The 13,879-nt window shown below is 23.7% G+C and overlaps 1 protein-coding gene across 1 annotated transcript; it reads left to right on the forward strand.

The window, feature by feature from the left end:
- Positions 1–7,131: 7,131 nt before the first annotated feature.
- On the forward strand, positions 7,132–7,368 carry N7469_006658 (uncharacterized protein; the record flags this gene model as incomplete). Its single annotated transcript, XM_056645576.1, has 1 exon — positions 7,132–7,368. The coding sequence occupies one exon, from the start codon at positions 7,132–7,134 to the stop codon at positions 7,366–7,368; it is 237 nt and encodes a 78-aa protein (XP_056499017.1).
- Between the last annotated feature and the right edge of the window lie 6,511 nt (positions 7,369–13,879).

The following is a 13,879-nucleotide window of genomic DNA, read 5'->3' on the forward strand; positions in this document are numbered from 1 at the left end:
AGGGGGGTACTGTAACGGGTCAGAACCCGATATAGGGTTATATATACCATATAATCTTGTTGTGTTTACCTTTTATCCCAGATACTGTCAGAACGGAACAATGCAGCACCGAAGCTGCACTGTATCCAAATCGCATCGGCCACTGTATTTATATTTCTTTAAGTTTGACAATAATAGTTTGTAGGCAACGCCTTGTTGAAATTAAACCTGGCCTTAGCCCTTCACAATAATAAATATAAAATATAGTTTTCTATTTTTTATTTTTATTGATTCTAATATAGTAATATATATTTTAAATATTTATTTTACTAAAGAATTTAGTATTCAATAGACAATCAAAAATTTCTAAGATAAAAAATAAAAAATATCTGTTTTTGAAAAAAAATCTTATTCAATTTTTGATAATTAATATATAATTAAAAATCTCTATTTTTTTTGGAACAAACAAAATAGAAATTTTAATAGAATTTATAGAGAATCTGATTTAACTATTCTTTAAATTCTTATTGAGATATTTTTATAGAATTTTCAATTCTATCTACAAAAAAGAATAAATAGATCTATAAAAAATTATAGTATTTTTTTGAAACTCAATTTTATAGTCTATCTTTTTTTTTAGATAATATAATCTGCAAATTTTGTATTGAACTATATTTTTGTATTCTACGAATTCTAGAGAAATTCAATTTTGATTTATTATCAAATTATATTTATTTTTATTAGAAAATATTGGATTATCTTTAGAAAATTGAAGAATTATATATATATAAATTCTTTTTCTGCAGATTTTATTAAATTAATATATTATAAATATTTCTATTTTGAATAATTTGTTCTCAAACTATCAACAATTCTATTATAGAATTAATATCATATAATAATCTATTAAGATTATATTAAATAGAAATATTAAAAATCTATTGAATCTTGAATCTCTATTGATTATAATATAGAATTGTTTTATAATTTTCTCAATATCTCTCAAATTTTTGAAGACAATAGAAATAGTCCAAATATTATAGATAAATATTTGTTTATTTTCAATAGTTTTAAAAATAGATATTATAAATTCTTTTTTCTAAAGCTGATATTTTTTTATAAATTCAATATTAATCAAATTGATCTCTATATATATATTTAGATCTATATATATCTCAATATTATTTCTAATATAGATTAAAATATAAATTTGTGCAATTGTTTCTATTTAAAAATATAAATCTAGATCTACAGAATCTATTCTGATTCTTTATTTTTTCTCTATTGATTTATAATCAAATTATTCTTTATTTGTTGAATTTTTGAGATTTATTTAATTTTAAAATATTCTAGATATATATAATTCTTCTATTTATAATTATAGTATTTGATATTGAAGAATCTTTTTCTAGAATCTGAAAATAGACAACTATCCTGAAAAAGATTTGAATCTATTTTGTGATTGATTTTTTATTATTTTGAAAAATAAAATAAATTGTTATTTTTTTGATTTGATTAATTTAAGAAATATTTTGATTGATTATAGTTCTAAAAATAATTAGAATAATTATTATTATTTTTTTATTATATTTATATTTTAGATACTATCTCTTTCTGTTTATAAAATATCAATATTTCTTAATAATATTAATTTACTATTTTTTTGTAATAGAAGTCAAATATATATTATTTTCAATTCTGATAGTAAAATATTGATTTAATTTAGACCAATATTATATAATATATTCTTTCTCAAATATAGATATCAAATAATATTTATAATTTTTGAACTAATTATAAAAATTCTATAGATTCTTTTTGAATTTCTGTCAAAATTTATTATATTCAAAATAAATATTTTTCTCAAAATTCTCTATATTATAGATAAGATTTTGAATTTATTCTAAAAAATTTCTCTATATATTTATAATCAAATTATATTATCTTTGAATACAATATAATATCTATTTATCTCAATAATAGATATTTAGATACTATATTATTTTATTGATTTTGATATTATTTATTTAATAGATACTAGAATTGTCTTCAAAAATAATATTTAAACTATTGATCCAAAATTTCTATTTTTATTGTATAAATTTGATAATAAGATTTGTAATCTTAATATTCTTGATTCTATTGGATTTTGAATATAAATTGATACTGAGATAGAATAAAAAAATCAATTCTTATTTAAATTTTTTCTCAAAAAATCTAATATACTTTTTATCTTCAATTATCTTCTAAAATATTTTCTTCTAATATCTTTATTTTCTAAAAACTTATTCAAAAAAATTGAATACTTTATTTTTACTTTTGTCAATTTTATTAGAATCTTCTACTGTTGATTCAAGACTAATTTGTTCTATTTATTCTCGAATCAAGATATCTGGACTAGTTATTCTATTCAGAACAGTCTCCAATATCGATCTCAGATACCAGTTCAATCTCAGACTCAGAGATCGGATCAGATCGGATATAAATCAAATACAATCTCTGTCGGATTATCAGTGCAGTTTCAATAAAAATCTCAGAATCAGCAGTAGAATTATAACAGATTGAGAATACTATTATTTTTCTCAGATAGTCAAAAACTAAGAATCAGAATTATAATAGTACTAAAATACAAACTAGTATTTGTTGATTAGATAAAGAATAATAGAAAAAAAGAGAACAGAAAATCAATTCAATCACTTAGTAAAATATATAGAGACTGATTCTTGAAGAATCTTCAAGTAATCAGAATAATATAAGCAAAGTTATTTAATCTTTTTCTTATATATCTTCTTCGAGAAAGAAGCGGTATCGAGTCAGATTCGAAGTATGAAGATCAGTAGTTTCACTGTATCATTCTTTAGATCTGTTGTCAGGGATCCTGTGACAACAAAATCCAGAAATAATTTTTTCAATATTACAAATATAATTATTTATTGATTGATAATTCAATTCGTCAATAATAATTTAATTATAATTTCAAAATTATAATTGAATTTTTTGTATTTGAATAACTGAATAGTATTGTTATTTTTTATAATTTGAATATTGCTTTATTTTACATTGAATTTTATATAATAAAATTGACAATAAAATAGAAATTATATATTTTATATATAAGATATTATTATTATTATTTTTATAATCAATCAATTTTTCAGTTATCTAAATTTTGAATAAACTTTTAAAATTTTTAAAAAAATATAAATTAAATAATATATAATTATTTAATTCTGAGTAATATATCAATGTCACGGGATCCCTGACAATGGATCTGAAGGATGATACGGTGAAGCCATAGAGCTTATCTCTTTCGGTGAAGTTACTGATCTTCACGCTTCGAGCCCGATTCGACACCGCTTCTTTCTCGAAAAAGACACATAAAGAAAAGGTTGAATGACTTTGCTTGTATTATACTGATTGCTTGAAGATTCTTCAAGAATCAGTCTCTCTGTATATTCTACTAAATGATTGAATTGATTTCCTGTTCTTCTTCTTCTATTATTCTCTCACCTAGTCAACAAGTGCTAGCTTGTATCTTAGTACCGTTACATTTTGCTTTATAGACAAATCGCCCTATGTATGAAATACTACTCCATCATCTTCATTTGACTGATTGAGCTGCTGAGCAAGCTGTAAATCTTCTTCAACCGATAGATCTCCTTTATATGCTATCTGCTGTATTGACCGAGTGAGTTTCTGGCATTTTTTTCTTATTCACTGTATATAGATTGATATTTTCTTATATAAGTAGTGCTGCATTATGTATTGTTATAACACATTCTGATAATCTGATTTAGTATAATTTTTGATGGAATAGAAGAGCTATTTGATTGTTGTTTTAGTAATTTCTTAAGTATCAAAGTTTGTTTTTGTAGTTGAACAACAGTCTTTGACATTTTTGAAATAAATTGACTAGATTTACTACTTGATTGGCTTTCTGATGGTATTGATATTCAGAGAGAAATATTTAGTTTTGAAAATATTCTTTCTATATCAGCTGGTATTATATCAATAGCTATACAATTATTTTAGATAATCTCTGATCGAAATATCTCTATATATATCTAAGAATTATCTGCGAGAAAATCGAATTGGTCAATATAATTATATTCAATATAAATTAGATTATTTATAAAACAGCTATATATATATTTAAGCACAGCAAAATATCCAATATCAAGCAGTTGTAGTAGATACAAAGAATATAATAGTATATATAGCAGTATAATATTGTTTTCTGCGCAGATTCAATCAAATTGAGATATAAGATAGCTATTATAGCTGTCAAGAATCAATAACCACTATTTATCTCAGATATACAAATTTATTGATGGAATAAATAGTTTTTGTAGTCAATAAAATCTAATTTCATCAATAGTCCAACTATTTTTGAAACTTCAATTTGCCAATTTCCTGATAGATTATTGAACCAACTCTTGATATAGTTTTTGTCTTTGAATATTATATATAGCAATAGCAAATAGCTATCTATATAAATTGTTTTAATAGCAGTAATCTATTCACAGTTCTCTGATTATAGAATAGAGTGCCGACTGTAATATTCTATTCTAATAACTATTTTTTGCGCTGATATAAAGTCTATCGCGAATCCAGTTTTATTAAAGTTGTAGATATTCTCAGATTGGATACTGTTTTCATTGATCATATATTGTACTATTGCAAATTATTTCCGAATCAATTTTTGATTCTTATTTAGAGTATATTGATAATTATAGTATTTCGAAAAACATAAGCAAATTTCTTTATATCTATTTATAAAGATTGATGACCAATTTTTGCCAACAGTAACCAAAGAGATCTCACCATATACAGCAAGTAGAATATTAGCCATCTCTTGTATAATAGAGAGCCTAGATACGGCTCTATATAAATCTATAGAGATAATCCACTCAGTAAACAAATCCTCTTCAAATTGAATCAATTTTAGCCAATAATAGTATATATCTATATATGAGAATACATCTGCGGCGCAGTCCTGCAGTATAGAGAACAGTATATCGTATAATTTCGCTGCTGCGCATAGAGATTTGATCCGACCTTTTTTAATCTCCTCAAGGGCAAATAGTATTTTGCTCTTTTGTTTGGCCGCCTTTTGCCAGGATACAGAGCGTTTTGATGGCATAGTTGCTGGTTGAAGAGGAGGGTATAGAGACAGAAACGCGATTTTGGATGGGTGACCGGTTTAACCGGGTGACCGGCTTAAGCAGGAATTATATTAATTAATTTTGATTACTAATTACTAATTACTGTTATTCAATCAGATTTTTTTGGATTATTGGATTAAATATCTATATATTATTTTTACAAAAATTAAAATTCAAATTTTTTTTTCGATATTTTCAGTTAGTATTGATAAAATAGATATGTTATCAACTATTCAATTTGTTTTATTGTCTATTTATTCTATATAGTACAGAATTATTGTATTTTTAATATTTCGATAATATTATCTATATATTTGTTCTACAGATTGTTTGTAATTACTAAAAGATTTTTGTTATTTTTATATTATAATAGTTTAATATTGTATAATTTAATTTGTTATAATTGAAATATAATATTTTTTATATTGTTTTTCTTTTGGATTGAAAAGTTTGCTATATCGAATTGCATCGGTTATAATTTATAGGAATTGTTTTATTTTTTTTAACTGCTATTAATTTTTTTATTATTTTCTGTAACAATAGGATTTTAGATTCGAAAATTTCTGATAAAATTTTGTTAACTATTGAATTTTCTGTTTATAGAACTATTATCAAATTTTAATATTATTTTGATTATTTTGATTAGTTTAATAAATCTATCAATCTATATAAATTTATTTTCGATATTATTGAGAATTCTGTTTGAACAACCAGATATAAATATTATAATCATAAATTGAAACACAAAGTAATCTGCTGAAATTCAATAATATCAATACCGACTGAGCTAATTTGTATAATTTGTTCAAAATATTTTTTTGTAATATATTGTATATCGATATCTTCAAAAATCTGTCCTGTTTCTTTTTTTGAAAATTTGTTAGAAAATCCCAAAAATTTTGATAATATTATTTCAGTCATTTGTAGATTTTAATTAATTGAATTTATAGATAACATAACCAGTAAATGGGCGGCGCATATAAGTGAGTGGTGTACCTAATGCAAAACGCGTCAACGCATTCCACCCTACCATCTTCAATCCTCCATTATACCACCAAAAATTCTCAATCGAGCCGAAACTCTCTCGAACAGAAGGGCAGAATCTTATTTGCATTTGAGGCTATTCGAAAGAAGAAAATCAGTATTATATATAAAGCAGCATACTGATTTGATATTCCAGAAACTATATTCTGGCACTGTCTAAAAGACTATACAGTTCACAGCGAAACTTGTGCTAGTAACTAAAAATTGATACAGTTTGAAGAGAAATTGCTTATATAATAGATTCTATTTATAGATCGTTGTGGTACAGTATCTAGATTTTCTTATATACAAGAAATAGCAAATATTCTATTTGCAAAATATAGTGATCAATTGATTCAAACTATTGATAAAAAATGGATCTATAATTTTATTCAGTGACAGTCAGAGATTGCTATATAATTATTTTGAAAATATAATTATTAGTATACAAAATATGAAAATTCAAAATTTATTTGTAAATAGTTTGACTATATTCAATATATAATTATATAGTATAATATTTTATCTAAGAATATTTACAATTATAATAAAATTGGGTTTACTATAGATTTTATTGCAATAGTAAAGATTATTATAAATTCAGATTATATTGATTGAAGATTATTTTTATAGTTTGATAATCAGAAATAGATAATTGTTATTGAATCAATTTGTATTTTAGATTGAATTTTATTATTTTGTATTATTTTTAAAAACAAAATTGAAATTGAAAAACAGTTTGATAAATTATTATTATATAATAAATAATTTAAAATAAATTTTAATAAATAGCTTATTGATAAAATCAGATTTTTGATAATTCCAAAAATACTTTACTTTATTGATTAATAATTATATATATAGATAATAACATAGTTCCTGGCCGACCGGTATATCCGGTCGAGCGGCACACCCCATCAACAATCGCGTCTTCCTATCCACCTATCTAATTCAACTATCCACTATGCCACCAATTCACAGTCAATCTAGCCAGAAATTGACCAATCAAGAGAGCAAGATTCTACTAGCCCTCAGTGATCTTCAAAATAACCATGTCAAATCTATACATACAGCAGCGAAGCTATATAATATACTCTACCGAACTCTCGCTACTCGCGCGAATGGAAGAGCAGCATATATAGATAAATATCTATCAGATCATAAATTGATTCAATTGGAAGAGAATTTGCTTGCCGAATAGATACTCTCTATAGATTTGTGTAGGGCAGTGTCTAGGCTCTCTATTGTTCAAGAAATGGTTAATATTCTATTGACTGTATATAGTGATAGTCTATCAGATACTATTAGTAAAAATTGGCTATTCTCTTTTATTCAATAGCGCAATGAATTTTGTATATATTTTTCTAAATGATATAATTATCAGTGCACTTTGAATGAAAATTCAAAGACTATCAAAGAATAGTTTACAATTATATAAAATACAATTGAAGAAAATAGAATTCAACTAGAGAATATTGATGAAACTGGCTTTGCAATAGAACTGATATCAGTACAGAAGCTAGTTATACAGATAGAATACTATAGCTGGCAATTAATTCTATAGTCAGATAATTATAAATAGATTACTGCAATTAAAACAATATATACTGACAGTTATTTGCTGCTGTTCTGTATTATATTCAAAGATCAGATTTATATTGCTGATTGATTTGAATCAAATTTTTCTAGCAATTGGCGAATTGAAATATTGAATAATAGCTGGACTACTGATAAAATTGATTTTCGCTGATTTCAAAAAATCTTTATTTTATATATTAATTTATATATATAAAGACAATTTTGGTTATTGATTCTTGATAAATATAGTAACTATTTTATATTCTAATTTGACTGAATCTGCTGAAAATAATATTACTCTATTCTATATATTTTTATATTTATTTTATCTATTTCAATTATTTGATATTGAATATTTTTCAGTATTTAAATATATATATAATTATAAAGTAGTCTATTCTAATTATAATTATATCAATAAATTTGATTTTCTTGCAGACTATTTATATACAAAAATAGAAATTTTTTATTCAAATATTGTTCAAAATAGTTTTGCAGCTACTGATATTGTACCAATTGATACTAATTGAATATTTTCTAAACTTAATATATTGTTTTGAATATCTTTACTACTATCAAACTAATCAAAGAGCAGATCTAGCCAATTTATACTAAAAATATCTGGAACAATAGTCCAGCTATAAAAATAGACTAAAATAATAAAAAATCTAATAAATCAATAATCAAAAAGCTTTCCAAATCTGTTGAAATTAGTAGTTGATCAGATTTTTAAAAGCCACTATCAAATATTATATTATACTATATTATTGATAAAGGAGAATACTGATCTATGCGCAGCAAATAAAAAAAATGTCAAAAGTATCTTCGATCGACTAGGCAGATTGTATACAAAGAGAGACTATCAATCAAAGAGAATCTACGGCTAGCTCAGCAGTCAATTCAGTCAGTAGAAGCTGATAAGATAGAATTGTATAAGGAGATCGATCTGTCTAATCAGCCGATTCAACCGGCCAGAAGGGCTCTGTCTATCTGCAGTAGGTGTGGTCAAATTGACTATAGGATTACTTTATGTAAAAATCATATTATCTAGTTAAATTAATGGATGTTGGTTGAGATAATCGATTATGAAATTTTCTAATCGGGGTAGGTGTGCCGCTCGACCGGGTGTGCCGGTCGGCCGGGAACTACGTTATCGATTATTAGTTTTTAATAATTATAGAAATTATTTAATATTTCAATTTAATCAGATCTACCAAAAAAATATTATTGTTTCTATTTGTATATTATTATATTCTTTTCACTATTTTCAATTTTTTGATATAAATTATTTTGCTTAATTGTTTTATCAAAAGTTAAATATATATTGAAATTAATTATATCAATAAATTTGATTTTCTTATAGTCTATTTAATTAGATATTTAGAGATTCTATTTTTCCAAAATATTCAAAGTAATTTTGCTACTATAGAAATAGTATTTTATAATCTAGATTAAATATTTTCAAATTCCAATATTCAATTTTGTATATCAATATTTTCTGGAAATTAGTCGAACAAAAATAGTCTCAAAATATTACAAAATATTATTCAATTACAATAATAGACAGCTATCAATTAAATATTAAAAATCTGTGAGATAACTATATATTGAGTTATTTTATTTGAAAATACAATACACAAACTATACTTTTCTAACAAAAACCAAAAACAAAAAACAAAAATATATATATTTATAATATAATCCACAGCCAAGCTGACCACTCTATCCAAAATCGTATCTTACCACCATTCTATCTAATTCAACAATCTATTATATTATTAATTTGTATTGAATTCTCACAGAGATCGGTCAATAAGAAGGACAGAATTCTATTAGTCCTTGATAATATAAAAAATGGCTGTATCAAATCTATTTGCGCAGTAGCGAAACTATATAATATACCGCACTCTATATTATAGATATATACTAATAGTATAGTCTCATACACTGATATATATTCAAATAGCCATAAATTAATTCAATACAAGGACAATTTGCTTATTGAATAGATTCTATCTATAGATTTATATAGAGCAGTACTAAAATCTTCTATTGCACAAGAGATAGCCAATATTTTTTTTATAGTATATAGAACAATTCCTCTATTGACTGTTGATATTAATTGGGTATTAATATTTGTTAAACAGCAAGATAAGCTTTGATTGTATTTTTCTAAACAATATAATTATCAGCATATTCTTAATAAGAATCTAAAGACTATAAAAGAATGATTTTTGATAATGCAATATACAATTGAGAAGAATAGGATTCAATCAAAGAATATCTATAATTTTGATGAAACTGATTTTGCAATAGAATTTATATTGTCGCAAAAGATAGTTATATAAGTAGAATACTATAGACAGTAATCAATTCTATAGTCAGATAACTGTAAATAGATTACTGCGATTGAAACAATATATATAGATAGCTATTCGCTGCTGTTTTATCTTATATTCAAAGATCAGATTTATATTGCTAGATAATTTGAATCAAATTTTTCTAGAAATTGGCAAATTGAAATATCGAATAATAGCTGGACTATCAATAAAATTGATTTTTGCTGACTCTAAAAGATTTTTATTCTATATACTAATTTGTATATATAAGAACAATTTTGGCTATTAATTCTTGACAGATACAATAGTTATCTTATATCTCAACTTGATTAAATCTGTGCCAATAATAATATTATACTATTTTGTATATTTTATATTTATATTATTTATTTCAATTATTTAATACTGAATATTTTGTAGTATTTAAATATATATATAGCTGTTTTGTAAATGATTTAGCTCAAATAGACTATAATTATATTGATAAACTTGATTTTCTAGTAGCTGATTTGGCTGCTGAGCTAGTTATAGGCTCTCTTCGATTGATAGACCTTCTTTATATACAATCTGTCTAGTTGATCGAATATGCTTTTGATATTTCTTTTTATTTGCTGTGTGCAGATCGGTGTTCTTCTTTGCTAGTAGCGCAGTATTATATAGTTTGATACAGTGGCCCTTAATGATTTGATCAAATATAAGTTCTGATAGTATAGATAGACTATACAATTACTGTTTTAGAAATTTTTTAAATTTAGAAATTTGTTTTTCTAGTTGAATTGCTGTTTTAGATATTTTTGGAATAAATTGATTAAATCTATTGTTTAGTCGGTTTGATAGTGGTAAAGATATTTGAAATAATATATTAAATTTAAGAAATTTCTGATTAGTATTAATTGATACAATATTAGTAACTGCAAAATTGTTTTGAATAATATTTGATTAGAAAATTTTTAGCTATATATAAAATAATCTATAAGAAAATCAAATTTGTTGATATAATTATAATTTATTTGAATTAAATTATTTACAAAATATCTATAAAAATATATTAATAATTATATTATCTAGAGAAATATATTCGAATTTTATTATATTATTTAATAAAATTCGATATTCAATTAATATCAACAGTCAGCAGAAAAGTAATTCTATACACTGCAAAAATAATATTGGCCATTTATTGTACAATAGAACATCTAGACACTGCTCTACACAAATCTATTGAAAAAATCCATTGAATAAGCAAATCCTCTTCTAAACCAGTCAATTTATACAAGTTTGCATATATATCCTTGTGCAAAACTCGGTAATTAGCATATATATATAGTATGCTGTAGAATATATTGTATAGCTTCGCTGCTGCGCGCATAGGTTTGACACAGTTATTTTTTATATCATCAAGGGCTACCAGAATCTTGCCCTCCTGATTGAATGATTTTTGTAAAGATTCAGTGCAAATTGGTGGCATAGTAGACTGTTGAATTAGATAGGGTGGAAGAAAGATGTGATTTCAGGTAGAATAATCCGTTTGCTTGTGAATTATATTATTCTATACTATTGATATAATATTGATACTGATAGAATAAATATTTGTATAGATATTTGAGCTATCTGGTATATTGTTCAATACAGTATAGAATATAACAGTTTGTAGAAAACCGTTTTTCACTTTGTTTGTTCTGTCTAGCTGTATATATAACTCCGAATTCCTGTAGATTGATTGGCTCTCGATGGTCCATCAGTGAATTGTGTTTCTTTGTTGTAGGATCTGGTGATATATATTTATAACAACAATATCAAAAAATGATATCACAGTAGTATTTCGAAAATTTGATTTATATACAGTTTTGATGTCGAAAAATAGTCACAGTATATATTGGAAAATTCCGGAATATGGAAGTAGATCTAGAAATAATAGAGTCGATATAATAGTTCAATAAAATAATTATTTTTAATAATGGTCAGACTGAATTGGAAATTCTACAATAGTTCTGAATATAGTTTAGTCAGATATATTTATATAGATATTTAATTGACTCTGTCCATTGTTTTTGCATTGAATTTTGATATATAAAAATATCAAATATAACAAGTTTTTAGACCAAATAATCAAAACAACAATAGAAAAACTTTTAAGCAATTTTTATACAATGGATAACGCCTACTAGAAATAATAACTAGGAAAAAGGTATCAGATACAAAATCTGAATCATTAGAAAAAAAGACTTGCAAAGTACTGTTCCAGTATTGTTTCAAATATATTTCTGGATAGTTGATCTAGTCAATTATCTGTATTTATATTGATTGTGCTGATTTTTTTTCTGTTTGTATAAAAATAATATATCGATATAAATAATAGTGTACTCAACAGTATATATCAACAATATATTTTCAATTTAATAAGCAATAGATTCATTTAGGGATGGAACTGAACTGTTTAGATATATATAAATAGTTTTTATTATTGAGATATTATAAGTATTATTTACTAGTATCAAGATAAACAAATCTTTGTTTATTATTGATCTATTGAATCAATTTAAATATATTAATGAAACATACCAATATAGAATCCTATTAATTTAGATATTTATATACAATCCTAGTGCATTTTTATTTACGAAAAAAATAATAAAACAATTCGATTTTATTATATTAGTATAATATTATACAGATTTCAGAATCGACTGCATTTTTTACTATATATTCTAAATAAAACAATTATACCGATTCAATAAAACGGTATCTTTATTACAACAATTCCGGAATTAGCCTAGTAATGGTACTCGATTCAGAAACAGAAATCCACAATTTCGAAAAAGATCTTAACTATCAGAGTATGAACTAGAGTATAGACAGGAAGCAATATAATATAGTTTATCCGATAAAATAGATTTTGATAATTCGAGAATATCGGTAGAATAAAAAAATACAATAAATTAGTTATACAAACTGGTAGAAAAAGTAGAAAAGGTATAAAAAGAAAAAAAAGAAATGGAAATGAAAACATAGGACTGATAATATAAATAATAGTATATACGAAACAATAAAGACTGGTCTCAGATATCTGTATCTTATTTGAATGTCAGACTGGGGGAATGTCCCAGTATAGTAGCCGCGATTAGATAGCGAGCTAGGTATTGAATAATCGATATATTGATTTATTGATAAATAGAATATTCTTCATTGATTTCATTGATGAATTTTTCAATATATTATCATTTTCATATTTCAGAATAATTGAAATAGATTAATACTAATTTATATAAATAATGTTATTCATAAAAAAAATTAGAATAATAGACAAAAAACTAATACATAATGTGTTAAGTTCAAGAATAATGAAAAATATCAATATATATTTGAGATGTCAAAAAATTGATTTACTTAATTTCTCAAGTTTGATATACTTAAAAAAAAGTAAGTGAAATTAATATTTTAGAATAAATGATCAATACAATAGTTGTTTAGCGACAAATATACCAATTAACAGAATAATAAATAAGATAAACAGAATTGATGTTTGAATTTGATTTTACTTTATATTATCAATTTAATAAAAATATAGAGTTAATGAAAACAATTTTTTACTATAGTAGAAAAATTCAGCGATTTATATATATATATATATATATAGTATATCTATTTATAGTATTAGTAAATAGACTATTGTAAATAATTTCAATATATACTATCAATTATTATCCAAAAATATTTATACTAATTTAGGTAGAAATATGGATAATCTAACTAATTGAGGAAAAGTCTCTAGAATTGATATAATAAAATATATTA

The sequence above is a fragment of the Penicillium citrinum genome (genome assembly GCF_028827155.1).
Source record: "Penicillium citrinum strain IBT 23319 chromosome Unknown utg000006l:1.0-3011923.0:1.0-3012962.0, whole genome shotgun sequence".
Lineage (NCBI taxonomy): Eukaryota > Fungi > Ascomycota > Eurotiomycetes > Eurotiales > Aspergillaceae > Penicillium > Penicillium citrinum.